Source organism: Rhinoraja longicauda, chromosome 40 (genome assembly GCF_053455715.1).
Source record: "Rhinoraja longicauda isolate Sanriku21f chromosome 40, sRhiLon1.1, whole genome shotgun sequence".
NCBI lineage: Eukaryota > Metazoa > Chordata > Chondrichthyes > Rajiformes > Arhynchobatidae > Rhinoraja > Rhinoraja longicauda.
The window spans coordinates 5,452,941-5,479,798 of record NC_135992.1 but is presented as its reverse complement, the minus strand read 5'-3'; the positions used below and the strand labels follow the sequence as shown (position 1 = coordinate 5,479,798).

The following is a 26,858-nucleotide window of genomic DNA, read 5'->3' as shown; positions in this document are numbered from 1 at the left end:
GGATAGAGAGAGCTGTCGTTAAAATGGGCGGGAGAGTTTCAGAGCTGCACTGGCAGCCGGGCACAGGGAAGGTCTTGCTATTGAGGTCGTGCAGCGTAGGTTTACTAGGTTAATACCCGGAATGGCGGGACTATCATATGTCGAAAGACTGGAGCGACTAGGCTTGTATACACTGGAATTTAGAAGGATGAGAGGAGATCTTATCGATATGTATAAGATTATTAAGGGGTTGGACACGTTAGAGGCAGGAAACATGTTCCCAATGTTGGGGGAGTCCAGAACAAGGGGCCACAGTTTAAGAATAAGGGGTAGGCCATTTAGAACTGAGATGAGGAAAAACTTTTTCAGTCAGAGAGTTGTGAATCTGTGGAATTCTCTGCCTCAGAAGGCAGTGGAGGCCAATTCTCTGAATGCATTCAAGAGAGAGCTAGATAGAGCTCTTAAGGATAGCGGAGTCAGGGGGTATGGGGAGAAGGCAGGAACGGGGTACTGATTGAGAATGATCAGCCATGATCACATTGAATGGCGGTGCTGGCTCGAAGGGACGAATGGCCTCCTCCTGCACCTATTGTCTATTGTCTATTGTCTTGGGATCGGTGAAGTGAAACTCTTTCCTTTCCCCTTCAGATTCTGCAGAGAAAGAGAGTCACTCTGCAGAGAAAGAGAGTCGCAGTGCGGAGAAAGAGAGTCGCAGTGCGGAGAAAGAGAGTCGCAGTGCGGAGAAAGAGAGTCACTCTGCATCTCGAGGTACGGACATTTCTGATTCCAATGTCTCCCTGTAACATTCACTGTTGGACAACCCACCCACCCATCCGTGAGGTTTAGAGGGATACGGGCCAAACACAGGCGGATGGGACAAGTGTAGATGGGGCAACCTTGGTTAGTATGAGCAAGCTGGGCCGAAGGGCCTGTTTCCTTGCTGTGTGACCCCATTATTGCTCTAATGACCGGCGCGGTGGCGCAGCGGTAGAGTTGCCCGCCTCACAGCGCCAGAGACCCGGGCTCGATCCTGACCACGGGTGCTGTCTGTACGGAGTTTGTACGTTCTCCCCGTGACCTGCGTGGGTTTTATTCCGGGTCCAAACACCTAATCAGTGTCTGATTTTCATTTCAGATTCCGGAGAAAGTGGCGAGAGGAAAATCAAAGTGGTGGCATCGAGGGATGATGATGGTACGTAGACGTGTGTGTGGAGATGTCACCTGCACATGTCCTGGGGGTTCATGGTTACTGGGGGAGAGGGAACTTGGGAAAACCGTTCGGAAAACCCAACCGTGAGACCGGGAAACTGAAACCCTCTTCCTTCTGTTTCAGACTCTGCCGAGAACGAGAGTGGGCCGGATACTAAAGGTAGTTCTCCTCACCTGAATGTCTCTGGGATAGAGAGAGCTGTCGTTAAAATGGGAGGTATCACAAAATGCTGGAGTAACTCAGCGGGTCAGGCAGCATCTCAGGAGAGAAGGAATGGGTGACGTTTCGGGTCGAGGCCCTTCCTCACTCTGAAGGAGGGTCTCGACCAGAAACGTCACCCATTCCTTCTCTCCCGAGATGCTGCCTGACCCGCTGAGTTACTCCAGCTTTTTATGATACCTTCCATTTGTACCAGCATCTGCAGTTAATTCCCTATTAAAATGGGAGGGAGGGATTTAGAGATGGTGTTCGGCAAAACAGTCTCCTGGTCTACGCTTGGTCTCGCTGGACTTCATCCAAGGATGAAACTTCCTCGAGATACTACAAGGGTCGATCTCCTCTCAGCACCAGTGGCACGGCGGCACGGCGGTAGAGTTGCCGCCTCACAGCGCCAGAGACCCGGGTTCGATCCTGACCACGGGTGCTACCTGTACGGAGTTTGTACGTTCTCCCCGTGACCGCGTGGGTTTTCTCCGTGTGCTCCGGTTTCCTCCCACGCTCCAAAGACGTGCGGGTTTGTAGGGTAATTGGCTTTGGTAAAAATTGTAAATTGTCCCTAGTGTGTGTAGGATAGTGTTAGTGTGCGGGGATCGCTGGTCGGCGCGGACTCGGTGGGCCGAAGGGCCTGTTTCCCCGCTGTATCTCTAAACTAAGCTAGACTAAACTACCGTCGTCGTTTTCCATTTTATAATTAATATCCAACGTTTATTTCAGATTCGAAAGAAAGCGTGGAAAAGAAAATCAAAAAGCTTGGATCCCAGGAAGACGATGGTACGTGGATGTCTGGGAATCCCGGAATGCACCCGGAAGAGGAGGGGGTACTCAGTGGAGGAAAGGGGGTCTGAAGAAGGGTCTCGACCCCAAACGTCACCCATCCCTTCCCTCCAGAGGTGCTGCCTGCCCCGCTGAGTTACTCCAGCATTCCCGGTCTATCTTCGGGGAAAAAGGGGGAGTGTTTTGTGTTAGTTACCTCATGTAGGAGAGTTTAATGTTCATAGCGTTTGGTTGTAAGCTACACAAGTGGAATTAGTTGGAGATACAGCCCTTTCGGCACACCAAAGAGGTAGATGGTAGTTGTTGCTCTCTGGTTGCGGTGGGACTTTGTACGTGGGAGGTCACGTCTCATGAACATGATTGAGTTTTTTGAAGACGTGACCAAAATGGTTGATGAGGCCAGAGCTGTGCGTGTTGTAGACATAGATTTCTCCAAGGCATTCGACCAGGTTCCACATGGTAGGCCGCTGTGGAAGATTAGATCCCAGGGGATCCAGGGAGAGATAGCTGGGTAGATAGAAAATTGGCTATATTGAAGTGGGATTGGGATCATGGAGGCATGATGGGACAAGTTGGTCGGCAGGGGCAAGTTGGGACGAAGGGCCTGTTTCCACACTGCATGACACCTTGCCACTGTGGCCCAAGTGTCCTTTACATTTTGTTATAGTTTAGTTTAGTTTAGAGATGCAGCGCGGAAACAGGCCCTTTCGGCCCACCGGTTCCGCGCCGACCAGCGATCCCCGCACACTAACACTATCCTACGCACACTAGGGACAATTTACATGTTATATCAAGCCGATTAACCTACAAACCTGCACGTCTTTGGAGTGTGGAGGAAACCGAACATCTCAGAGAAAACTCATGCAGATCACGGGGAGAACGTACAAACTCTGAACAGACAGCACCCGTAGTCAGGATCGAACCCGGGTCTCTGGCGCTGAAAGCGCTGTAGGGCGGCAACTCTACCGCTGCCCCACCGTGCTGCCCTTAACTACCTCCTCCGACACTTGTTCCAGGCACCTAACCAGTGTCTGATTTTCATTTCAGATTCCAGAGAAAGTGGCGAGAGGAAAATCAAAGTGATGGTATCGAGGGAAGATGATGGTACGTAGACGTGTGTGTGGAGATGTCACCTGCACATGTCCTGGGGGTTCATGGTTACTGGGGGAGAGGGATCTCGGGAAAAACGTTCGGAAAACCAACCGTGAGACCGGGAAACTGAAACCCTCTTCCTTCTGTTTCAGACTCTGCCGAGAACGAGAGTGGGCCGGATACTAAAGGTAGTTCTTGCAATCAGAATTAGGCCATTCGGCCCATCGAGTCTACTCCACCATTCAATCATGGCTGAACTACCTGCCCTCTTGACCCCATTCTCCTGCCTTCTCCCCGTAACCCCTGACACCCGCACTAATCAAGCGCAGGTCGGGATCGAACCCGGGTCTCTGGCGCTGTAAGGCAGCAACTCTACCGCTACGCCACCGTGCCGGCCGATACGCGATGGGCCGAAGAGCCTGTTTCATCACGGTACAACTCTCTGCATCTAACTCACATCCATTTACTTTCTCTTCCAGAGTCTGCAGAGAAAGAGAGTCACTCCGCGGAGAAAGAGAGTCGCAGTGCGGAGAAAGAGAGTCGCAGTGCGGAGAAAGAGAGTCGCAGTGCGGAGAAAGAGAGTCGCAGTGCGGAGAAAGAGAGTCACTCTGCATCTCGAGGTACGGATATTTCTGATTCCAATGTCTCTCTGTAACATTCACTGTTGGACAACCCATCCACCCATCGGTGAGGTTTAGAGGGATACGGGCCAAACGCGGGCAGGTGGGACTTAGTGAGTGTGAACAAAGAATTATGTGAGACACAACTGACCAGAGGACGTAGTTTTAAGGTGAGGGGGGGAAAGATTTAAGATTACCCCTCATCCTCCTACACTCCAACAAACACCCCTCATCCTACTACACTCCAACGATCACCCCTCATCCTCCTGCACTCCAATAATTCTCCTGATCTGTGAACAGTGCAACAGGATCAAGTGAAATATTCTCAATGTGGGATGGTTGGTATTAAAACTATTCAGATAACGGGGCAGAGAAGATGTTGTGATTTTACCACAGGCTTGTGATGTATTTTAAGGACTTGAAGGGAAGGGAACTTGCAGATGGAACAAAAGCTTGAAGGATTGAATGAATGAAAGAATGGAGGAATGAATGAATACTGTATTGTCACATGTGACGGGTCACAGTGATAGTGTTTCTTTTGCACACACAAGGTATGCAAAGAGTCGCCACATGAAGGGCGCCGACAATGTCACCCCCGTGCCGGCTACTCCTTTGTTCCCGGCGCCGCCCTCTTCCCGCTCCCACGAGTCACTAGCTTGTCGAAGCTTGTGGGATTACAGACAGTGACGAGGGTTGTCTTAGGATACGGCATTATGTCGATCAGCTGGGAAAGTGGGCGGAAAAATGCAAGGTGGAATTTAATGCCGATAAGCAGCGCGTTGTGGAGCAGCGGTCGAGTTGCTGCCTCACAGCGCCAGGGGCCCGGGTTCCATCCTGACTACGGGCGCTGCCTGTACGGAGTTTGTATGTTCTTCCCGTGACCTGCGTGGGCTTTCTCCGGGTGCTCCGGTTTCCTCCCACACTCCAGGTTTGTAGGTTAATTTGCTTCTGTACATTGTAAATCATCCCCAATGTGCAGGATAGAACTAGTGTACGGGGTGATCGCTGGTCGGCAGGGACTCGGTGGGCCGAAGGGCCTGTTTCCGTGCTGTATCTCTAAACTAAAACATGTGAGCAGAGATAGCAGACGATCGATAGACAGTTTAGAATCTAAAGGGGCATCCCCGACAAGATGGTTTAGTTTAGTTTGGTTTGGAGATACAGCGCGGAATCAGGCCCTTCGGCCCACCAAGCCCGCACCGACCAGCGATCCCCACACACTAACACTACCCTACGCACTCTAGGGACAATTTTTACATTTATACTAAGGCAATTAACCTACAAACCCGCACGTCTTTGGAATGTGGGAGGAAACCGAAGATCTTGGAGAAAACCCACGCAGGTCACGGGGAGAACGTACAAACCCCGTACAGACGGCGCCCGTAGTCGGGATCGAAGCCGGGTCTCTGGCGCTGAAAGCGCTGTAAGGCAGCAACTCTACCCCTGCGCCACCGTGCCACCCTTAAATACCTCCTCCGGCACTTGTTCCATGTACCTAACCAGTGTCTGATTTTCATTTCAGATTCCAAAGAAAGTGGCGAGAGGAAAATCAAAGTGATGGTATCGAGGGAAGATGATGGTACGTAGACGTGTGTGTGGAGATGTCACCTGCACATGTCCTTTTTTTTTTTTTTTTTTTTTTTTTTTTTTTTTTTTTTATATATAAAAGTTTTATTCCAAAGAAAAACATACAAACATACTGAGCAAAATGTGATCAAACAAAAGCCGCCTGTATCGGCAGTTTACAAATTAAACAATTATCACATTAAAATCCCGCCATCTCTGTCAACAATACATTCAACCCCCCGCGGCGACCAGCGTTCCCGGAAGGCCTCCATAGTCCCCGTGGACACCGCGTGTTCCCTCTCCAGGGACACGCGGGCACGGACGTAAGCCCGGAACAGGGGTAGGCAGCCGACTTCTGGGAGGCCGTCGACTGCCCGCTGCCTGGACCCACGGATGGCCATCTTGGCCAGGCCCAGGAGCAGACCGACAGGGAGACCCCCTCCTCCCTCCTGACCCTCCCCCCTCTGTACCGGGTGCCCAAAAATTAAAAGCGTAGGGCTAAAATGGAGCCAGAACTTGAGGAGCAGCCCCTTCAGATACTGGAACAGGGGCTGTAACCTCACGCACTCTGTATACAAGTGGTACACGGTCTCCTCCTCACCGCAGAAGCGACAGGCGGCAGACGAGACCGTGAACCGGCTCAAGTACCTGTTACAGGCTATAGCCTTATGCAACACTCTCCACCCCAGGTCCCCGATGTAAAGCGGGAGGACCCCCTTATAGAGAGACCTCCACTGGGGACCGCTCCCGCCGTCAGGTGGTAACACGGACCGCCAGGGCGTGTCCGGACGGAAGACGAGAGCGAGGAAGTGGAGAGTGTGCAGGAGCAGCCTGTACAAAACGCGCCTCTCCGCGTCACGGAACGGCACGCTGGGCATCTGGGAAAGGCGGCTCATATTGCGTGGGGCCGGCTCTCGGGAAGGGACCCGTGCCGTGGGCCCAATGAGCAATTCCGACGGAGCGGGGGTAAGCCCAGTCGGAATCGCTCCACACACACACCTCTCCTCGACACCCACCGTGACAGGGTGAGGACCGGCCCCCCTCACAACCACAGCACCCCCCTCCCCCTGAGGAGCAGCGCCCTGGCTGAAGGTGACCAAATTCCTGGCTCTCAGGAGATCACGGTAAAAACCAGGCAACTCCCGCCTAGCCTGCACATGTCCTGGGGGTTCATGGTTACTGGGGGAGAGGGATCTTGGGAAAAACGTTCGGAAAAACCAACCGTGAGACCAGGAAACTGAAACCCTCTTCCTTCTGTTTCAGACTCTGCCGAGAACGAGAGTGGGCCGGATACTAAAGGTAGTTCTTACGTTCAGAATTAGGCCATTCGGCCCATCGAGTCTACTCCACCATTCAATCATGGCTGATCTACATTTCCCTCTCAACCCCATTCTCCTGCCTTCTCCCCATAACCCCAGACACCGGCACTAATCAAGCGCAGGTCGGGATCGAACCCGGGTCTCTGGCGCTGTAAGGCAGCAACTCTACCGCTGCGCCACCGTGCCGACCGATACGCGATGGGCCGAACAGCCTGTTTCATCACGGTACAACTCTCTGCATCTAACTCACATCCATTTACTTTCTCTTCCAGATTCTGCAGAGAAAGAGAGTCACTCAGCGGAGAAAGAGAGTCGCAGTGCGGAGAAAGAGAGTCGCAGTGCGGAGAAAGAGAGTCGCAGTGCGGAGAAAGACAGTCACTCTGCATTTCGAGGTATGGATATTTCTGATTCCAATGTCTCCCTGTAACACTCACTGTTGGACAACCCACCCACCCATCGTGAGGTTTAGAGGGATACGGGCCAAACGCGGGCGGGTGGGACTTAGTGAGTGTGAACAAAGAATTATGTCAGACACAACTCACCAGAGGTCGTAGGTTTAAGGAGAGGGGGGAAAGATTTAATGGGAACCTGAGGGGTAACTTCTTCACACAGAGGGTGGTGGGTGAATGGAACGAGCTGCTTGAGGAGGTAGTTGAGGCTGGTACCATCGCAATGTTTAAGAAATGTTTAGGGCAGCACGGTGGCGCAGCGGTAGAGTTGCTGCCTTACAGCAAATGCAGCGCCGGAGACCCGGGTTCCATCCCGACTACGGGCGCCGTCTGTACGGAGTTTGTACGTTCTCCCCGTGACCTGCGTGGGTTTTCTCAGAGATCTTCGGTTTCCTCCCACGCTCCAAAGACGTGCAGGTTTGTAGGTTAATTGGCTGGGCAAATGTAAAAAATGTCCCTAGTGTGTGTAGGATAGTGTTAGTGCGCGGGGATCGCCTAGTCTGCGCTCGGTCTCGCCGATGTAAAGGAGGCTCGTCAGGGATGAAACGACCGCCAGACATTTTCCATTTTACAATTAATTACCGGCGTTTGTTTCAGATTCCAGAGAAAGTGACGAGAGGAAAATCAAAGTGATGGTATCGAGGGATGATGATGGTAGGTAGACGTATGTGTGTGTGTGTGTGTGTGTGTGTGTGTGTGTGTGTGTGTGTGTGTGTGTGTGTGTGTGTGTGTGTGTGTGTGTGTGTCTCTGTGCGTGCGTGTGCGTGCGTGCGTTTGTGTGTGTGTGTGTGCATGCGTGTGCGTGTGTGTGCGCGTGTGTGTGAGTGCGTGTGTGTGCGTGTGTGTGTGTGTGTGTGTGTGTGTGTGTGTGTGTGTGCGTGTGTGTGCGTGTGTGTGCGTGTGCGTGTGAACAAATAACTAAGTGAACCAGGGATTCACTCTGAAACTATGGATCTTGCACAGTCATGGAGTTCTACAGTGCGTAAACAGGCCCTTCGGCCCAACTCACCCATTCCGTCCAAGATGCTCCATCTACACTGGTCCCATCTGCTCGCATTTGGTCCATATCCCTCTGAAGCGTTCCATGTCCATGTACCTGCCCAAGTGTCTTTTACGTTTTGATATTGTTTAGTTTATTTTTAGTTTCGAGACGGAAACGGGCCTTTCGGCCCACCGGGTCCGCCCTGACCAGCGATCCCCGCACACTAACACTATCCACTAGGGACAATTTACATGTTACACCAAGCCAATTAACCTACAAACCTGTATATCTTCGGCGTGTGGGAGGAAACCGAAGATCTCAGAGAAAACCACGCAGGTCACGGGGAGAACGTACAAACTCCGTACAGACAGCACCCGTAGTCAGGATCGAACCACATCTCTGGTGTGGAAGGTACTCTAAGACAGCAACTCTACCCCTGCCCCACCGTGCCGCCCTTAACTACCTCCTCCAGCAGCTTGTTCCAGGCACCTAACCAGGGTCTGATTTTCATTTCAGATTCCAGAGAAAGTGGCGAGAGGAAAATCAAAGTGATGGCATCGAGGGAAGATGATGGTACGTAGACGTGTGTGTGGAGATGTCACCTGCACATGTCCTGGGTGTTCATGGTTACTGGGGGAGAGGGATCTTGGGAAAAACGTTCGGAAAACCCAACCGTGAGACCGGGAAACTGAAACCCTCTTCCTTCTGTTTCAGACTCTGCCGAGAACGAGAGTGGGCCGGATACTAAAGGTAGTTCTTACGGTCAGAATTAGGCCATTCGGCCCATCGAGTCTACTCCACCATTCAATCATGGCTGGTCTACCTTTCCCTCTCGACCCCATTCTCCTGCCTTCTCCCCGTAACCCCTGACACCCGCACTAATCAAGCGCAGGTCGGGATCGAACCCGGGTCTCTGGCGCTGTAAGGCAGCAACTCTACCGCTGCGCCACCGTGCCGACCGATACGCGATGGGCCGAACAGCCTGTTTCATCACGGTACAACTCTCTGCATCTAACTCACATCCATTTACTTTCTCTTCCAGATTCTGCAGAGAAAGAGAGTCACTCAGCGGAGAAAGAGAGTCGCAGTGCGGAGAAAGAGAGTCGCAGTGCGGAGAAAGAGAGTCGCAGTGTGGAGAAAGACAGTCACTCTGCATCTCGAGGTACGGATATTTCTGATTCCAATGTCTCCCTGTAACATTCACTGTTGGACAACCCACCCACCCATCGGTGAGGTTTAGAGGGATACGGGCCAAACGCGGGCGGGCGGGACTTAGTGAGTGTGAACAAAGAATTATGTGAGACACAACTCACCAGAGGTCGTAGGTTTAAGGAGAGGGGGGAAAGATTTAATGGGAACCTGAGGGGTAACTTCTTCACACAGAGGGTGGTGGGTGAATGGAACGAGCTGCTTGAGGAGGTAGTTGAGGCTGGTACCATCGCAATGTTTAAGAAATGTTTAGGGCAGCACGGTGGCGCACCGGTAGAGTTGCTGCCTTACAGCAAATGCAGCGCCGGAGACCCGGGTTCCATCCCGACTACGGGCGCCGTCTGTACGGAGTTTGTACGTTCTCCCCGTGACCTGCGTGGGTTTTCTCAGAGATCTTCGGTTTCCTCCCACGCTCCAAAGACGTGCAGGTTTGTAGGTTAATTGGCTGGGCAAATGTAAAAAATGTCCCTAGTGTGTGTAGGATAGTGTTAGTGCGCGGGGATCGCCTAGTCTGCGCTCGGTCTCGCCGATGTAAAGGAGGCTCGTCAGGGATGAAACGACCGCCAGACATTTTCCATTTTACAATTAATTACCGGCGTTTGTTTCAGATTCCAGAGAAAGTGACGAGAGGAAAATCAAAGTGATGGTATCGAGGGATGATGATGGTAGGTAGACGTATGTGTGTGTGTGTGTGTGTGTGTGTGTGTGTGTGTGTGTGTGTGTGTGTGTGTGTGTGTGTGTGTGTGTGCGTGTGTGTGTGTGTGTGTGTGTGTGTATGTGTGTGTGTGTGTGTGTGTGTGTGTGCGTGTGTGTGTGTGTGCGCGTGTGTGAACAAATAACTAAGTGAACCAGGGATTAACTCTGAAACTATGGATCTTGCAGTCATGGAGTTCTACAGTACGGAAACAGGCCCTTCGGCCCAACTCACCCATTCCGTCCAAGATGCTCCATCTACACTGGTCCCATCTGCTCGTATTTAGTCCATATCCCTCTAAAGCGTTCCTGTCCATGTACCTGCCCAAGTGTCTTTTACGTTTTGATATTGTTTAGTTTATTTTTAGTTTCGAGACGGAAACGGGCCTTTCGGCCCAACGGGTCCGCCCTGACCAGCGATCCCCGCACACTAACACTATCCACTAGGGACAATTTACATGTTATACCAAGCCAATTAACCTACAAACCTTTGGAGTGTGGGGGGAAACCGAAGATCTCAGAGAAAACCCACGCAGGTCACGGGGAGAACGTACAAACTCCGTGCAGACAGCGCCCGTAGTCAGGATCGAACCACATCTCTGGTGTGGAACGTACTCTAAGACAGCAACTCTACCCCTGCCCCACCGTGCCGCCCTTAACTACCTCCTCCAGCAGCTTGTTCCAGGCACCTAACCAGTGTCTGATTTTCATTTCAGATTCCAGAGAAAGTGGCGAGAGGAAAATCAAAGTGATGGCATCGAGGGAAGATGATGGTACGTAGACGTGTGTGTGGAGATGTCACCTGCACATGTCCTGGGGGTTCATGGTTACTGGGGGAGAGGGATCTTGGGAAAAACGTTCGGAAAACCCAACCGTGAGACCGGGAAACTGAAACCCTCTTCCTTCTGTTTCAGACTCTGCCGAGAACGAGAGTGGGCCGGATACTAAAGGTAGCTCTTACGGTCAGAATTAGGCCATTCGGCCCATCGAGTCTCCTCCGCCATTCAATCATGGCTGATCTACCTTTCCCTCTCGACCCCAATCTCCTGCCTTCTCCCCGTAACCCCTGACACCCGCACTAATCAAGCGCAGGTTGGGATCGAACCCGGGTCTCTGGCACTGTAAGGCAGCAACTCTACCGCTGCGCCACCGTGCCGCCCGATACGCGATGGGCCGAACAGCCTGTTTCATCACGGTACAACTCTCTGCATCTAACTCACATCCATTTACTTTCTCTTCCAGAGTCTGCGGAGAAAGAGAGTCACTCAACGGAGAAAGAGAGTCGCAGTGCGGAGAAAGAGAGTCGCAGTGCGGAGAAAGAGAGTCGCAGTGCGGAGAAAGACAGTCACTCTGCGTCTCGAGGTACGGATATTTCTGATTCCAATGTCTCTCTGTAACATTCACTGTTGGACGACCCATCCACCCATCCTTGAGGTTTAGAGGGATCTGGGCCAAACGCGGGCAGGTGGGACTAAGTGAGTGTGAACAAAGAATTATGTGAGACACAACTCACCAGAGGTCGTAGGTTTAAGGGGAGAGGGGCAAAGATTTATGATCACCCCTCATACTCCTGCGCTCCAAAGATCACCCCTCATCCCCTGAGTCTGTGCCCTCTGGTCCTAGACTCTCCCACTAGTGGAAACATCCTCTCCTCATCCACTCTATCCAGGCCTTGCACCATTCGGTAACTTTAATTGAGGTTCCCCCCTCATCCTTCTAAACTCCAGTGAGTACAGGCCCAGTTCCGACAAACGCTCATCATATGTTAACCCACTCGTTCCACACATGCAACTTCCCTTTAAATAACCAGAAACCCGTTTCCGTTCCAGATTCCAAAGAGAGCGGCGAAAAGAAAATCACAGACATTGGATCCAGAGATGACGATGGTTTGTGGATGTCTCTGTGTGGGGATTACTGTCTGTGGGTAACGTGCAGGATGTGGGACCGTGATCACATAAACCTCGCGCGTAAACGGCAGATACGTTGGGCACAGGTCACGAAGGGAAGATGCACGCTGGTGGGCAGGAGGGTAGAAGGTCATATGTCATTAGGGGTTGCCAACTATCCCACTCCCAAATAAGGGACAAGTTGACATCACCGCCCCGCGCCCCACGTGCACTCACCCAGCCAGCGGCCACATGCTCCCGCTCCACCAATGGCGGCCGCCCGGGCCGAGAGGCGGGTTGCTAAGCAACCTCCGTTAGGCGGCGTACGGGCCTCCGGGCCTATAGTGCCCGGGCCTACAGTGTCCGGGCCTACAGTGTCCGGGCCTACAGTGTCCGGGCCTACAGTGTCCGGGCCTACAGAGTCCGGACACATTGAAAAGATTTTTGAACAGGATAGGACAGGTTTAGAGGGATATGGGCAAAACGCGGGCAAGTGGGATAGTGTAGATGGGGCATGTTGGTCGGCGTGGGCAAGTTGGTCCGAAGGGCCTGTTTCCGCGCTGTGTCTCCACATTGAACTGAGTCCTTGGTGACCAAAGCTTGTGCTGCTGTTTCTGATGCAGATTCGGCGGAGAGGAACAGCAACAACAACAACTCCAGTGAGTAGACCACTCCAGGTGTAATGTGTAAGGCCATGTGTGGGCCCAGACTCGGTCAGTCCGCTGGGTCCTCTAGATAGGTGTGGCCACAGTGGCGCATCGGTAGAGTTGCCGCCTCACAGCGCCAGAGATCCGGCTTCCATCCTGACTGCAGGTGCTGCCTGTTCAATTTTGCACATTCTCCCTGTGACTGCGTGGGTTTTCTCCGGGTGTTCTGGCTTCCTCCCACACGACGTAGCATTATCCCACACACCCGGGACAATACACAGGAGCCGATTAACCCACAAACCTGCACGTCTGTGGAGTGTGGGAGGAAACCGGAGCGCCCGGAGAAAACCCACGCAGGTCACGGGGAGAACGTAAAATCTGAAGGGGAATCCCTGACAGAGTGGTTTAGTTTAGTTTAGTTTAGTGATACAGCACGGAATCAGGCCCTTCGGCCCACCGAGTCCACACTGACCAGCGATCCCCACACATAAACACACACTGGGGACAATTTGTACATTTATACCAAGACTGGAGCGACTAGGCTTGTATACACTGGAATTTAGAAGGATGAGAGGGAATCTTATCGAAACGTATAAGATTATTAAGGGGTTGGACACGTTAGAGGCAGGAAACATGTTCCCAATGTTGGGGGAGTCCAGAACAAGGGGCCACAGTTTACGAATAAGGGGTAGGCCATTCAAAACTTTTTCAGTCAGAGAGTTGTGAATGTGTGGAATTCTCTGCCTCAGAAGGCAGTGGAGGCCAATTCTCTGAATGCATTCAAGACAGAGCTGGATAGAGCTCTTAAGGATAGCGTAGTCAGGGGATATGGGGAGAAGGCAGGAACGGGGTACTGATTGAGAATGATCAGCCATGATCACATTGAATGGCGGTGCTGGCTCGAAGGGCCGAATGGCCTCCTCCTGCACCTATTGTCTATTGTCAATTAACTTACAAACCTGCACGTCTTTGGAGTGTGGGAGGAAACCGAAGATCTCGGAGAAAACCCACGTAGGTCACAAATTGAACGTGCAAACTCCATATTAACAGCGCCCGTAGTCAGGATCGAACCCGGGTCTCTGGCGCTGTAAGCGCTGTAAGGCGGCAACTCTACCGCTGCCCCACCGTGCTGCCCTTAACTACCTCCTCCGGCACTTGTTCCAGGCACCTAATCAGTGTCTGATTTTCATTTCAGATTCCAAAGAAAGTGGCGAGAGGAAAATCAAAGTGATGGCATCGAGGGAAGATGATGGTACGTAGACGTGTGTGTGGAGATGTCACCTGCACATGTCCTGGGTGTTCATGGTTACTGGGGGAGAGGGATCTTGGGAAAAACGTTCGGAAAACCCAACCGTGAGACCGGGAAACTGAAACCCTCTTCCTTCTGTTTCAGACTCTGCCGAGAACGAGAGTGGGCCGGATACTAAAGGTAGTTCTTACGTTCAGAATTAGGCCATTCGGCCCATCGAGTCTCCTCCGCCATTCAATCATGGCTGATCTACCTTTCCCTCTCGACCCCATTCTCCTGCCTTCTCCCCGTAACCCCTGACACCGGCACTAATCAAGCGCAGGTCGGGATCGAACCCGGGTCTCTGGCGCTGTAAGGCAGCAACTCTACCGCTGCGCCACCGTGCCGACCGATACGCGATGGGCCGAACAGCCTGTTTCATCACGGTACAACTCTCTGCATCTAACTCACATCCATTTACTTTCTCTTCCAGATTCTGCGGAGAAAGAGAGTCACTCAGCGGAGAAAGAGAGTCGCAGTGCGGAGAAAGAGAGTCGCAGTGCGGAGAAAGAGAGTCGCAGTGCGGAGAAAGAGAGTCACTCTGCATCTCGAGGTACGGATATTTCTGATTCCAATGTCTCCCTGTAACACTCACTGTTGGACAACCCACCCACCCATCCGTGAGGTTTAGAGGGATCTGGGCCAAACGCGGGCAGGTGGGACTGGTGTAGACAGGGCAACCGTGGTCGATTTCTGAACCTCCTGCGGCCCCTCCCCACCATGTAAACATCCTCCCTCAGGGTACGGGGCACAAAACTGCTGACAATATCTGTTGGAGGCCCGACCAGCTCCGTATAAAGCCCCAGCATTACATCCCTGGTTTTATATTCTAGCCCTCTCGAAACGAATCTCGCCACCGACTCAACCTGCAAGTTGGGAATCCAAAATGTGGCCAAGTCATTGGATATCTTTAACATAGAAACATTGAAAATAGGTGCAGGAGTAGGCCATTCGGCCCTTCGAGCCTGTACCGCCATTCAATATGATCATGGCTGATCATCCAGCTCAGTAACCTGTACCTGCCTTCTCTCCATACCCCCTGATCCCTTCAGCCACAAGGGCCACATCTAACTCCCTCTTAAATATAGCCAATGAACTGGCCTCAACTACTTCTGTGGCAGAGAATTCCACAGACTCACCACTCTCTGTGTGAAGAAATGATTTCTCATCTCGGTCCTAAAAGACTTCCCCCTTGTCCTTAAGCTGTGACCCCTGGTTCTGGACTTCCCCAACATCGGGACCAATCTTCCTGCATCTAGCCTGTCCAACCCCTTAAGAATTTTGCAAGTTTCCATAAGATCCCCCCTCAATCTTCTAAATTCCAGTGAGTAGAAGCTGAGTCTATCCGGTCTTTCTTCATATGAAAGTCCTGCCATCCCAGAAATCAATCTGGTGAACCTTCTCTGTACTCCCTCTATGGCAAGAATGTCCTTCCTCAGATTAGGAGACCAAAACTGTTCACAATACTCCAGGTGCGGTCTCACCAAGACCCTGTACAACTGCAGCAGAACCTCCCTGCTCCTATACTCAAATCCTCCTTAAGGCGGAGATTGTCAGATTGTTGATTAGTGCGGGTGTCAGGGGTTATGGGGAGAAGGCAGGAGAATGGGGCTGAGAGGGAGAGAGAGATCAGCCATGATTGAATGGCGGAGTAGACTCGATGGGCCGAATGGCCTGATTCTGCTCCTATCACGTATGAATTATGAAGGTGTGAGTGGGGACAGACGGCCGGGCGTGTAACACCGACACACGTTGACCCTGTGAACCGTTCACACTCAATTTCCCGTTCCATAATCGGAACCCGTTTCCATTCCAGACTCCAAGGAGAGCGGCGAGGAGAAAATCAAAGACATCGGATCAAGGGAAGATGATGGTACGTGGATGTCCCGGTAATGTGTAAAGCCGTGTGTGGGCCCAGTCTCGGTCAGTCCGCTGGGTCCTCTAGTTAGGCGCGGTCACGGTGGTGCAGCGGTAGAGTTGCCGCCTCACAGCGCCAGAGATCCGGCTTCCATCCTGACTGCAGGTGCTGCCTGTTCAATTTTGCACATTCTCCCTGTGACTGCGTGGGTTTTCTCCGGGTGCTCTGGCTTCCTCCCACACGACGTACCATTATCCCACACACCCGGGACAATACACAGGAGCCGATTAACCCACAAACCTGCACGTCTGTGGAGTGTGGGAGGAAACCGGAGCGCCCGGAGAAAACCCACGCAGGTCACGGGGAGAACGTAAAATCTGAAGGGGAATCCCTGACAGAGTGGTTTAGTTTAGTTTAGTTTAGTGATACAGCACGGAATCAGGCCCTTCGGCCCACCGAGTCCACACTGACCAGCGATCCCCACACATAAACACACACTGGGGACAATTTGTACATTTATACCAAGACTGGAGCGACTAGGCTTGTATACACTGGAATTTAGAAGGATGAGAGGGAATCTTATCGAAACGTATAAGATTATTAAGGGGTTGGACACGTTAGAGGCAGGAAACATGTTCCCAATGTTGGGGGAGTCCAGAACAAGGGGCCACAGTTTACGAATAAGGGGTAGGCCATTCAAAACTTTTTCAGTCAGAGAGTTGTGAATGTGTGGAATTCTCTGCCTCAGAAGGCAGTGGAGGCCAATTCTCTGAATGCATTCAAGACAGAGCTGGATAGAGCTCTTAAGGATAGCGTAGTCAGGGGATATGGGGAGAAGGCAGGAACGGGGTACTGATTGAGAATGATCAGCCATGATCACATTGAATGGCGGTGCTGGCTCGAAGGGCCGAATGGCCTCCTCCTGCACCTATTGTCTATTGTCAATTAACTTACAAACCTGCACGTCTTTGGAGTGTGGGAGGAAACCGAAGATCTCGGAGAAAACCCACGTAGGTCACAAATTGAACGTGCAAACTCCATATTAACAGCGCCCGTAGTCAGGATCGAACCCGGGTCTCTGGCGCTGTAAGCGCTGTAAGGCGGCAACTCTACCGCTGCCCCACCGTGCTGCCCTTAACTACCTCCTCCGGCACTTGTTCCAGGCACCTAATCAGTGTCTGATTTTCATTTCAGATTCCAAAGAAAGTGGCGAGAGGAAAATCAAAGTGATGGCATCGAGGGAAGATGATGGTACGTAGACGTGTGTGTGGAGATGTCACCTGCACATGTCCTGGGGGTTCATGGTTACTGGGGGAGAGGGATCTTGGGAAAAACGTTCGGAAAACCCAACCGTGAGACCGGGAAACTGAAACCCTCTTCCTTCTGTTTCAGACTCTGCCGAGAACGAGAGTGGGCCGGATACTAAAGGTAGTTCTTACGTTCAGAATTAGGCCATTCGGCCCATCGAGTCTCCTCCGCCATTCAATCATGGCTGATCTCCCTTTCCCTCTCGACCCCATTCTCCTGCCTTCTCCCCGTAACCCCAGACACCGGCACTAATCAAGCGCAGGTCGGGATCGAACCCGGGTCTCTGGCGCTGTAAGGCAGCAACTCTACCGCTGCGCCACCGTGCCGCCCGATACGCGATGGGCCGAACAGCCTGTTTCATCATGGTACAACTCTGTGCATCTAACTCACATCCATTTACTTTCTCTTCCAGAGTCTGCAGAGAAAGAGAGTCACTCAGCGGAGAAAGAGAGTCGCAGTGCGGAGAAAGAGAGTCGCAGTGCGGAGAAAGACAGTCACTCTGCATCTCGAGGTACGGATATTTCAGATTCCAATGTCTCCCTGTAACATTCACTGTTGGACAACCCATCCACCCATCCGTGAGGTTTAGAGGGATACGGGCCAAACGCGGGCAGGTGGGACTGGTGTAGACGGGGCAATCTTGGTCGATTTCTGAACCTCCTGCGGCCCCTCCCCACCATGTAAACATCCTTCCTCAGGGTACGGGGCACAAAACTGCTGACAATATCTGTTGGAGGCCCGACCAACTCCGTATAAAGCCCCAGCATTACATCCCTGGTTTTGTACTCTAGTCCTCTAGAAACGAATCTCGCCACCGACTCAACCTGCAAGTTGGGAATCCAAAATGTGGCCAAGTCATTGTAAGGCAGAGATTGTCAGATTGTTGATTAGTGCGGGTGTCAGGGGTTATGGGGAGAAGGCAGGAGAAAGCTTGTGCTGCTGTTTCTGATGCAGATTCGGCGGAGAGGAACAGCAACAACAACAACTCCAGTGAGTAGACCACTCCAGGTGTAATGTGTGGGCCCAGACTCGGTCAGTCCGCTGGGTCCTCTAGATAGGCGTGGTCACGGTGGCGCAGCGGTAGAGTTGCCACCTCACAGCGCCAGAGATCCGGCTTCCATCCTGACTGCAGGTGCTGCCTGTTCAATTTTGCACATTCTCCCTGTGACTGCGTGGGTTTTCTCCAGGTGCTCTGGCTTCCTCCCACACGACGTAGCATTATCCCACACACTCAGGACAATACACAGGAGCCGATTAACCCACAAACCTGCACGTCTTTGGAGTGTGGGAGGAAACCGGAGCGCCCGGAGAAAACCCACGCAGGTCACGGGGAGAACGTAAAATCTAAAGGGAGATCTCTGACGGAGTGGTTTAGTTTAGTTTAGTTTAGTGATACAGCACGGAATCAGGCCCTTCGGTCCACTGAGTCCACACTGACCAGCGATCCTCACACATAAACACACACTGGGGACAATTTGTACATTTATACCAAGCCTAAGACTGGAGCGACTAGGCTTGTATACACTGGAATTTAGAAGGATGAGAGGAGATCTTATCGAAATCTTGGTATAAGATTATTAAGGGGTTGGACACGTTAGAGGCAGGAAACATGTTCCCAATGTTGGGGGAGTCCAGAACCAGGGGCCACACAGTTTAAGAATAAGGGGTAGGCCATTTAGAACTGAGATGAAGAAAAACTTTTTCAGTCAGAGAGTTGTGAATCTGTGGAATTCTCTGCCTCAGAAGGCAGTGGAGGCCAATTCTCTGAATGCATTCAAGAGAGAGCTAGATAGAGCTCTTAAGGATAGCGGAGTCAGGGGGTATGGGGAGAAGGCAGGAACGGGGTACTGATTGGGAATGATCAGCCATGATCACATTGAATGGCGGTGCTGGATCAAAGGGCCGAATGGCCTCCTCCTGCACCTATTGTCTATTGTCAATTAACTTAAAAACCCGCACGTCTTTCGAGTGTGGGAGGAAAACCAAAGATCTCGGAGAAAACCCACGCGGGTCACGAATTGAACGTGCAAACTCCGTACAGACAGCACCCGTAGTCGGGATCGAACCCACGTCTCCGGCGCTGTAAGCGCTGTAAGGCGGCAACTCTACCGCTGCGCCACCGTGCCATCCTTAACTACCTCCTCCGGCAGCTTGTTCCATGAATCTAATCAGTGTCTGATTTTCATTTCAGATTCCAGAGAAAGTGGCGAGAGGAAAATCAAAGTGATGGCATCGAGGGAAGATGATGGTACGTAGACGTGTGTGTGGAGATGTCACCTGCACATGTCCTGGAGGTTCATGGTTACTGGGGGAGAGGGATCTTGGGAAAAACGTTCGGAAAACACAACCGTGAGACTGGGAAACTGAAACCCTCTTCCTTCTGTTTCAGACTCTGCCGAGAACGAGAGTGGGCCAGATACTAAAGGTAGTTCTTACGTTCAGAATTAGGCCATTCGGCCCATCGAGTCCACTCCGCCATTGAATCATGGCTGATCTACCTTTCCCTCTCAACCCCAATCTCCTGCCTTCTCCCCGTAACCCCAGACACCGGCACTAATCAAGCGCAGGTCGGGATCGAACCCGGGTCTCTGGCGCTGTAAGGCAGCAACTCTACCGCTGCGCCACCGTGCCGCACGATACGCGATGGGCCGAAGAGCCTGCTTCATCACGGTACAACTCTCTGCATCTAACTCACATCCATTTACTTTCTCTTCCAGAGTCTGCAGAGAAAGAGAGTCACTCAGCGGAGAAAGAGAGTCGCAGTGCGGAGAAAGACAGTCACTCTGCATCTCGAGGTACGGATATTTCAGATTCCAATGTCTCTGTAACATTCACTGTTGGACGACCCATCCACCCATCCGTGAGGTTTAGAGGGATCTGGGCCAAACGCGGGCGGGTGGGACACATTGGTGTGAACAAAGAATTATGTGAGACACAACTCTCCAGAGGTCGTAGGTTTAAGGTGAGGGGGGCAAAGGTTTATAATCACCCCTCATCCTCCTGCGCACCAAAGATCACCCCTCATCCCCTGAGTCTGTGCCCTCTGGTCCTGGACTCTCCCACTAGTGGAAACATCCTCTCCTCATCCACTCTATCCAGGCCTTGCACCATTCGGTAACTTTCATTGAGGTTCCCCCCTCATCCTTCTAAACTCCAGTGAGTACAGGCCCAGTGCCGACACACCTCATCATATGTTAACCCACTCGTTCCACACATGCAACTTCCCTTTAAATAACCAGAAACCCGTTTCCGTTCCAGATTCCAAAGAGAGCGGCGAAAAGAAAATCACAGACATTGGATCCAGAGATGACGATGGTTTGTGGATGTGTCTGTGTGTGGGGATTACTGTCTGTGGGTAACGTGCAGGATGTGGGACCGTGATCACATAAACCTCGCGCGTAAACGGCAGATACGTTGGGCACAGGTCACGAAGGGAAGATGCACGCTGGTGGGCAGGAGGATAGAAGGTCATATGTCATTAGGGGTTGCCAACTATCCCACTCCCAAATAAGGGACAAGGTGACGTCACCGCCCCGCGCCCCACGTCACCTCACCCAGCCGGCGGCCACATGCTCCCGCTCCACCAATGGCGGCCGCCCGGTCCGGGAGGCGGGTTGCTAAGCAACTTCCGTTAGACGGCACCCGGGCCTCCGGGCCTTCACTGTCCGGACCTACACTATCCGGGCCTACAGGGTCCGGGCCTACAGTGTCCGGGCCTACGGTGTCCAGGCCTACGGTGTCCGGGCCTATGGTGTCCGGGCCTACGGTGTCCGAGCCTACAGCATCCGGGCCTACAGTATCCAGGCCTACAGCGCCCCCCGGGCCTAATACGGGACAAGGGCGGTCCCGTACGGGACAAACCAATTTAGCCCAAAATACAGGATTTCCCGGCTAATACAGTTGGCAACACTATAAGTCATGTGAGCAGAATTAGCCCATTCTACATTGACTTTGTAAGACTTCATGGCCTGAGCTACAGGGAGAGGTTGAGCAGGCTGGGACTCTATTCCTTGTAGCGCAGGAGGACGAGGGGTGATCTTACAGAGGTGTACAAGATCGTGAGAGGAATAGATCGGGTAGACACACAGTCTTTTGCCCAGAGTAGGGGAATCGAGAACCAGAGGACATAGGTTTAAGGTGACGGGGGTAAGGTTAATAGGGGACCCTGAGGTGCAAGTCTTTTACCGAAAGGGTGGTGGGTGTGTGGAACGAGCTATCGGAGGAGGTAGTTGAGACAGGCACTATCAAAACATTGAAGAGATTTTTGAACAGGATAGGACAGGTTTAGAGGGGTATGGTCCAAACTCGGGCAAGTGGGATAGTGAAGATGGGGCATGTTGGTCGGCATGGGCTAGTTGGGCCGAAGGGCCAGTTTCCGCGCTGTGTCTCCACATTGAACTGAGCCCTTGGTGACCAAAGCTTGTGTTGCTGTTTCTGATGCAGATTCGGCGGAGAAGAACAGCAACAACAACAACTCCAGTGAGTAGACCACTCCCGGTGTAATGTGTAAGGCCGTGTGTGGGCCCAGACTCGGTCAGTCCGCTGGGTCCTGTAGATAGGTGTGGTCACGGTGGTGCAGCGATAGAGTTGCTGCCTTGCAGTGAATGCAGCGCCGGAGACTCAGGTTCGATCCCGACTACGGGCGCCGTCTGTACGGAGTTTGCACGTTCTCCCCGTGACCTGCGTGGGTTTTCTCCGAGATCTTCGGTTTCCTCCCACACTCCAAAGACGTGCAGGTATGTGGGTTAATTGGCTTGGTGTATGTGTAAATTGTCCCTAGTGGGTGTAGGATAGTGTTAGTGTGCGGGGATCGCAGGGCGGCGCGGACCCGGTGGGCCGAAGGGCCTGTTTTTGCGCACTGAATCTCGAAACTAAATTAATCAGCTTCGGTGGCTGGCACGCAAATGGTCGGCCGGGTTGGGTTTCGTCTGGTTGAGGGTGGGTGCGTCGTGACGGTGGCAACAACCTTCAACAACCGGGGCAGCCTGTGGAACCGGGTCTTCCCACCTGCCTCTCGTTCAGTGATCAGAAACCTGTTTCCCTTTCAGATTCCGATGAAAGTGGCGAAAGGAAAATTAAAGTGTTGGGATCCAGAGAAGACCGAGGTTTGTTTACGTCTCTGTTTGGGGGGCGGGGGTTATTGCCTGTGCTGACTCAGCGAGACTTGGAGACGTTTGACAGCACAGCGTGGGGCGTCACGGTGTCGCGGCGGTAGAGCTGCTGCCTCGCAGCGCCGGAGACCCGGGTTCGATCCTGACCACGGGTGCTGCCTGTACCTTCTCCCCGCTCATTATCTACCAGCGATCCCCGTACACGAACGCTATCCTCCACGCCAGGGACAACTTGCAATTAACAGAAGCCAATTCACTTACAAACCTGCACGCCTTTGGAGTGTGGGGGGAAACCGGAGCACCCGGAGAAAACCCACGCGGGTCACGGGGAGAACGTACAAACTCTGTACAGACAGCGCCCGTAATCAGAGGTATTTATTTCACAAAATGCTGGAGTAACTCAGCAGGTCAGGCAGCATCTCAGGAGGGAAAGAATGGGTGACGTTTCGGACCCATTCCTTCTCTCCTGAGATGCTGCCTGACCTGCTGAGTTACTCCAGCATTTTGTGAAATAAATACCTTCGATTTGTACCAGCATCTGCAGTTATTTTCTTACACCACCCGTGATCAGGATTGAACCTGCCCTGGTGCTCAGTGTGACAGTGTTCAAAGGGGAAGTGGGACTTTGCATAAGCTAAAGGGGCAGAATTAGGCCATTTGGCCCATCAAGTTCACACCGCCATTCAATCACGGCTGACCGCTCTTTCCCTCTCAACCCCATTCTCCGAGTCCGCACCGACCAGCGATCCCCGTACACTAACACTATCCTACACACTAGGGGGCAGTTTTAAATTATATACAGGAGCCAATTAACTTACAGCCCTGTACGCCTTTTGGAGTGTGGATGGAAACCGGAGCACCCGGAGAAAACCCACGCAGGTCACGGGGAGAACGTACAAACTCCGTGCAGACAGCACCCGTGGTCAGGATGGAACCCGGGTCTCTGGCGCTGTGAGGCAGCAACTCTACCGCTGCGCCACCGTGCCGCCCTAACTTTAAAAAAAAATTATATTCTGGTGAATAAACCAAGGAAATTAATCGTTTTATTTATATCGAGAGTCAAGAGGCGAAGGTGTTTAATTACCTGTGAACGACACTTCACTGGGAGAGAGGGAAATGACTTTAAACTGGGAGGGAGTGTTTTAGAACAGGTCTGGTAAGGCAGAGGGTTACAGACAGACTGTGGTTTAGTTTAGTTTGGAGATACAGCGTGGAAACGGGCCCTTCGGCCCAGTGCGCCCACGCCGACCAGCGATCCCCGCACACTAACACTATCCTACACACACACTAGGGACAATTTTACAATGATACCAAGCCAATTAACCTTCAAACCTGCACGTCTTTGGAGTGTGGGAGGAAACCGGAGCTCCCAAGGACCTCGGAGTAAACCCACGCAGGTCACGTACAAACGTACAAACGTACGTACAGACGGCACCTGTAGTCAGGATGGAACCCGGGTCTCTGGCGCTGTAAGGCAGCAACTCTACCGCTGCGCCACCGTGCCGCCCGATAAGCGATGGGCCGAACAGCCTGTTTCATCACGGTACAACTCTCTGCATTTAACTCACATCCATTTACTTTCTCTTCCAGATTCTGCAGAGAAAGAGAGTCACTCAGCGGAGAAAGAGAGTCGCAGTGCGGAGAAAGAGAGTCACAGTGCGGAGAAAGAGAGTCGCAGTGCGGAGAAAGAGAGTCACTCTGCATCTCGAGGTACGGATATTTCAGATTCCAATGTCTCCCTGTAACACTCACTGTTGGACAACCCATCCACCCATCCGTGAGGTTTAGAGGGATATGGGCCAAACGCGGGCAGGTGGGACTGGTGTAGACGGGGCAATCTTGGTCGATTTCTGAACCTCCTGCGGCCCCTCCCCACCATGTAAACATCCTTCCTCAGGATACGGGGCACAAAACTGCTGACAATATCTGTTGGAGGCCCGACCAGCTCCGTATAAAGCCCCAGCATTACATCCCTGGTTTTGTACTCTAGTCCTCTAGAAACGAATCTCGCCACCGACTCAACCTGCAAGTTGGGAATCCAAAATGTGGCCAAGTCATTGGATATCTTTAACATAGAAACATTGAAAATAGGTGCAGGAGTAGGCCATTCGGCCCTTCGAGCCTGTACTGCCATTCAATATGATCATGGCTGATCATCCAGCTCAGTAACTTGTACCTGCCATCTCTCCATACCCCCTGATCCCTTTAGCCACAAGGGCCACATCTAACTCCCTCTTAAATATAGCCAATGAACTGGCCTCAACTTCCTTCTGTGGCAGAGAATTCCACAGACTCACCACTCTCTGTGTGAAGAAATGTTTTCTCATCTCGGTCCTAAAAGACTTCCCCCTTATCCTTAAGTTGTGACCCCTAGTTCTGGACTTCCCCAACATCGGGAACAATCTTCCCGCATCTAGCCTCTCCAACCCCTTAAGAATTTTGTAAGTTTCTATAAGATCCCCCCTCAGTCTTCTAAATTCCAGCGAGTACAAGCCGAGTCTATCCAGTCTTTCTTCATATGAAAGTCCTGCCATCCCAGGGATCAATCTGGTGAACCTTCTCTGTACTCCCTCTAAGGCTAGAATGTCTTTCCTCAGATTAGGAGACCAAAACTGTACACAATACTCCAGGTGTGGTCTCACCAAGGCCCTGTACAACTGCAGCAGAACCTCCCTGCTCCTATACTCAAATCCTCCTTAAGGCGGAGATTGTCAGATTGTTGATTAGTGCGGGTGTCAGGGGTTATGGGGAGGAGGCAGGAGATCGGGGTTGAGAGGGAGAGATGGATCAGCCGTGATTGAATGGCGGAGTCGATTCGATGGGCCGAATGGCCTAATTCTAACTCCCATCACCTATGAACTTGTGAACTAATCCTGCACCAGAACTCCCGCGTCCCTTGCAAACACAGAGTCCGGGGGAAAGGCTGCATGGTGACGCCAACCCTGGGCCCGGCCATTGTGCGAGGGGGGGGGGACATCTGATGGGGACGGACCCAGCCAGTGAGGGTGGTGAATCTGTGGGAGTCATTGCCACAGAAGGCTGTGGAGGCCAAGTCAATGGATATTTGTTTTAAGGCAGAGACAGAGAGATTCCTGGTTTTGTACGCGGTGTCAGGGGTTGCGGGGAGAAGGCAGGAGAATGGGGTTGGGAGGGAGAGATAGATCGGCCATGATTGAATGGCGGAGTAGACTCGATGGGCCGAATGGCCTGATTCTGCTCCTATCACGTATGAACTATGAAGGTGTGAGTGGGGACAGACGGCCGGGCGTGTAACACCGACACACGTTGACTCTGGGAACCATTCACACTCAATTTCCCGTTCCATAATCGGAAGCCGTTTCCATTCCAGACTCCAAGGAGAGCGACGAGGAGAAAATCAAAGACATCGGATCAAGAGAAGGTGACGGTACGTGGATGTCCCGGCGTGCGGATTATTGTCTGTGTTAACACACAGGAAGTGGGACCATCATCATACAAACCTCGTGTGTCAACGGCAGATAAAGTGGAGACAGGTCCGGAAGAGAAGACACAATCTGGTGGGCAGGAGGAGATAAATTCATAAGTGATAGGAGCAGAATTAGGCCATTCGGCCCATCAGGTCCACTCCGCCATTCAATCATGGCTGATCTCTCTCTCCCCCCTAACCCCATTCTCCTGCCTTCTCCCCACAACCCCTGACACCCGCACTAATCAAGAATCTATCTATCTCCTCCACGTCTGATGAAAGAATGGGTCGACTGGGCTTGGAAACATCCTCTCCTCATCCACTCTATCCAGGCCTTGCACCATTCGGTAAGTTTCATTGAGGTTCCCCCCTCATCCTTCTAAACTCCAGTGAGTACAGGCCCAGTTCCGACAAACGCTCATCATATGTTAACCCACTCGTTCCACACATGCAACTTCCCTTTAAATAACCAGAAACCCGTTTCCGTTCCAGATTCCAAAGAGAGCGGCGAAAAGAAAATCACAGACATTGGATCCAGAGATGACGATGGTTTGTGGATGTGTCTGTGTGTGGGGATTACTGTCTGTGGGTAACGTGCAGGATGTGGGACCGTGATCACATAAACCTCGCGCGTAAACGGCAGATACGTTGGGCACAGGTCACGAAGGGAAGATGCACGCTGGTGGGCAGGAGGGTAGAAGGTCATATGTCAATAGGGGTTGCCAACTATCCCACTCCCAAATAAGGGACAAGGTGACGTCACCGCCCCGTGCCCCACGTCACCTCACCCAGCCGGCGGCCACATGCTCCCGCTCCACCAATGGCAGCCGCCCGGTCCGGGAGGCGGGTTGCTAAGCAACTTCCGTTAGACGGCACCCGGGCCTCCGGGCGTTCACTGTCCGGACCTACACTATCCGGGCCTACAGGGTCCGGGCCTACAGTGTCCGGGCCTACGGTGTCCAGGCCTACGGTGTCCGGGCCTATGGTGTCCGGGCCTACGGTGTCCGAGCCTACAGCGTCCGGGCCTACAGTATCCAGGCCTACAGCGCCCCCCGGGCCTAATACGGGACAAGGGCGGTCCCGTACGGGACAAACCAATTTAGCCCAAAATACAGGATTTCCCGGCTAATACAGTTGGCAACACTATAAGTCATGTGAGCAGAATTAGCCCATTCTACATTGACTTTGTAAGACTTCATGGCC

General features: G+C 52.4%; 1 protein-coding gene across 20 annotated transcripts in view; it reads left to right on the top strand.

Moving 5' to 3' along the window:
* LOC144611583 (uncharacterized) overlaps positions 1-26,858 on the top strand; it is a 60,924-nt gene that overhangs the window by 24,575 nt on the left and 9,491 nt on the right. For 8 of the 20 annotated variants that reach the window (XM_078430756.1, XM_078430759.1, XM_078430765.1 and 5 more), the window contains 36 exons: positions 628-747; positions 1,115-1,171; positions 1,313-1,348; positions 2,123-2,179; positions 3,230-3,286; positions 3,427-3,462; positions 3,754-3,894; positions 5,417-5,473; positions 6,724-6,759; positions 7,052-7,171; positions 7,826-7,882; positions 8,727-8,783; positions 8,925-8,960; positions 9,253-9,372; positions 10,028-10,084; positions 10,829-10,885; positions 11,027-11,062; positions 11,355-11,474; positions 11,942-11,998; positions 12,622-12,657; positions 13,841-13,897; positions 14,039-14,074; positions 14,367-14,486; positions 15,750-15,806; positions 16,986-17,042; positions 17,184-17,219; positions 17,512-17,610; positions 19,291-19,347; positions 19,489-19,524; positions 19,817-19,894; positions 20,358-20,414; positions 21,543-21,578; positions 22,148-22,204; positions 23,801-23,920; positions 25,560-25,616; positions 26,148-26,204. In XM_078430756.1, coding sequence (XP_078286882.1) covers positions 628-747; positions 1,115-1,171; positions 1,313-1,348; positions 2,123-2,179; positions 3,230-3,286; positions 3,427-3,462; positions 3,754-3,894; positions 5,417-5,473; positions 6,724-6,759; positions 7,052-7,171; positions 7,826-7,882; positions 8,727-8,783; positions 8,925-8,960; positions 9,253-9,372; positions 10,028-10,084; positions 10,829-10,885; positions 11,027-11,062; positions 11,355-11,474; positions 11,942-11,998; positions 12,622-12,657; positions 13,841-13,897; positions 14,039-14,074; positions 14,367-14,486; positions 15,750-15,806; positions 16,986-17,042; positions 17,184-17,219; positions 17,512-17,610; positions 19,291-19,347; positions 19,489-19,524; positions 19,817-19,894; positions 20,358-20,414; positions 21,543-21,578; positions 22,148-22,204; positions 23,801-23,920; positions 25,560-25,616; positions 26,148-26,204 — 2,367 coding nt within the window. Of the gene's footprint in view, positions 1-627; positions 748-1,114; positions 1,172-1,312; positions 1,349-2,122; positions 2,180-3,229; positions 3,287-3,426; positions 3,463-3,753; positions 3,895-5,416; positions 5,474-6,723; positions 6,760-7,051; positions 7,172-7,825; positions 7,883-8,726; positions 8,784-8,924; positions 8,961-9,252; positions 9,373-10,027; positions 10,085-10,828; positions 10,886-11,026; positions 11,063-11,354; positions 11,475-11,941; positions 11,999-12,621; positions 12,658-13,840; positions 13,898-14,038; positions 14,075-14,366; positions 14,487-15,749; positions 15,807-16,985; positions 17,043-17,183; positions 17,220-17,511; positions 17,611-18,053; positions 18,090-19,290; positions 19,348-19,488; positions 19,525-19,816; positions 19,895-20,357; positions 20,415-21,542; positions 21,579-22,147; positions 22,205-23,800; positions 23,921-25,559; positions 25,617-26,147; positions 26,205-26,858 lie in introns of all 20 variants that reach the window. The other 12 variants (XM_078430757.1, XM_078430762.1, XM_078430763.1 and 9 more) reach the window with 12 other exon arrangements.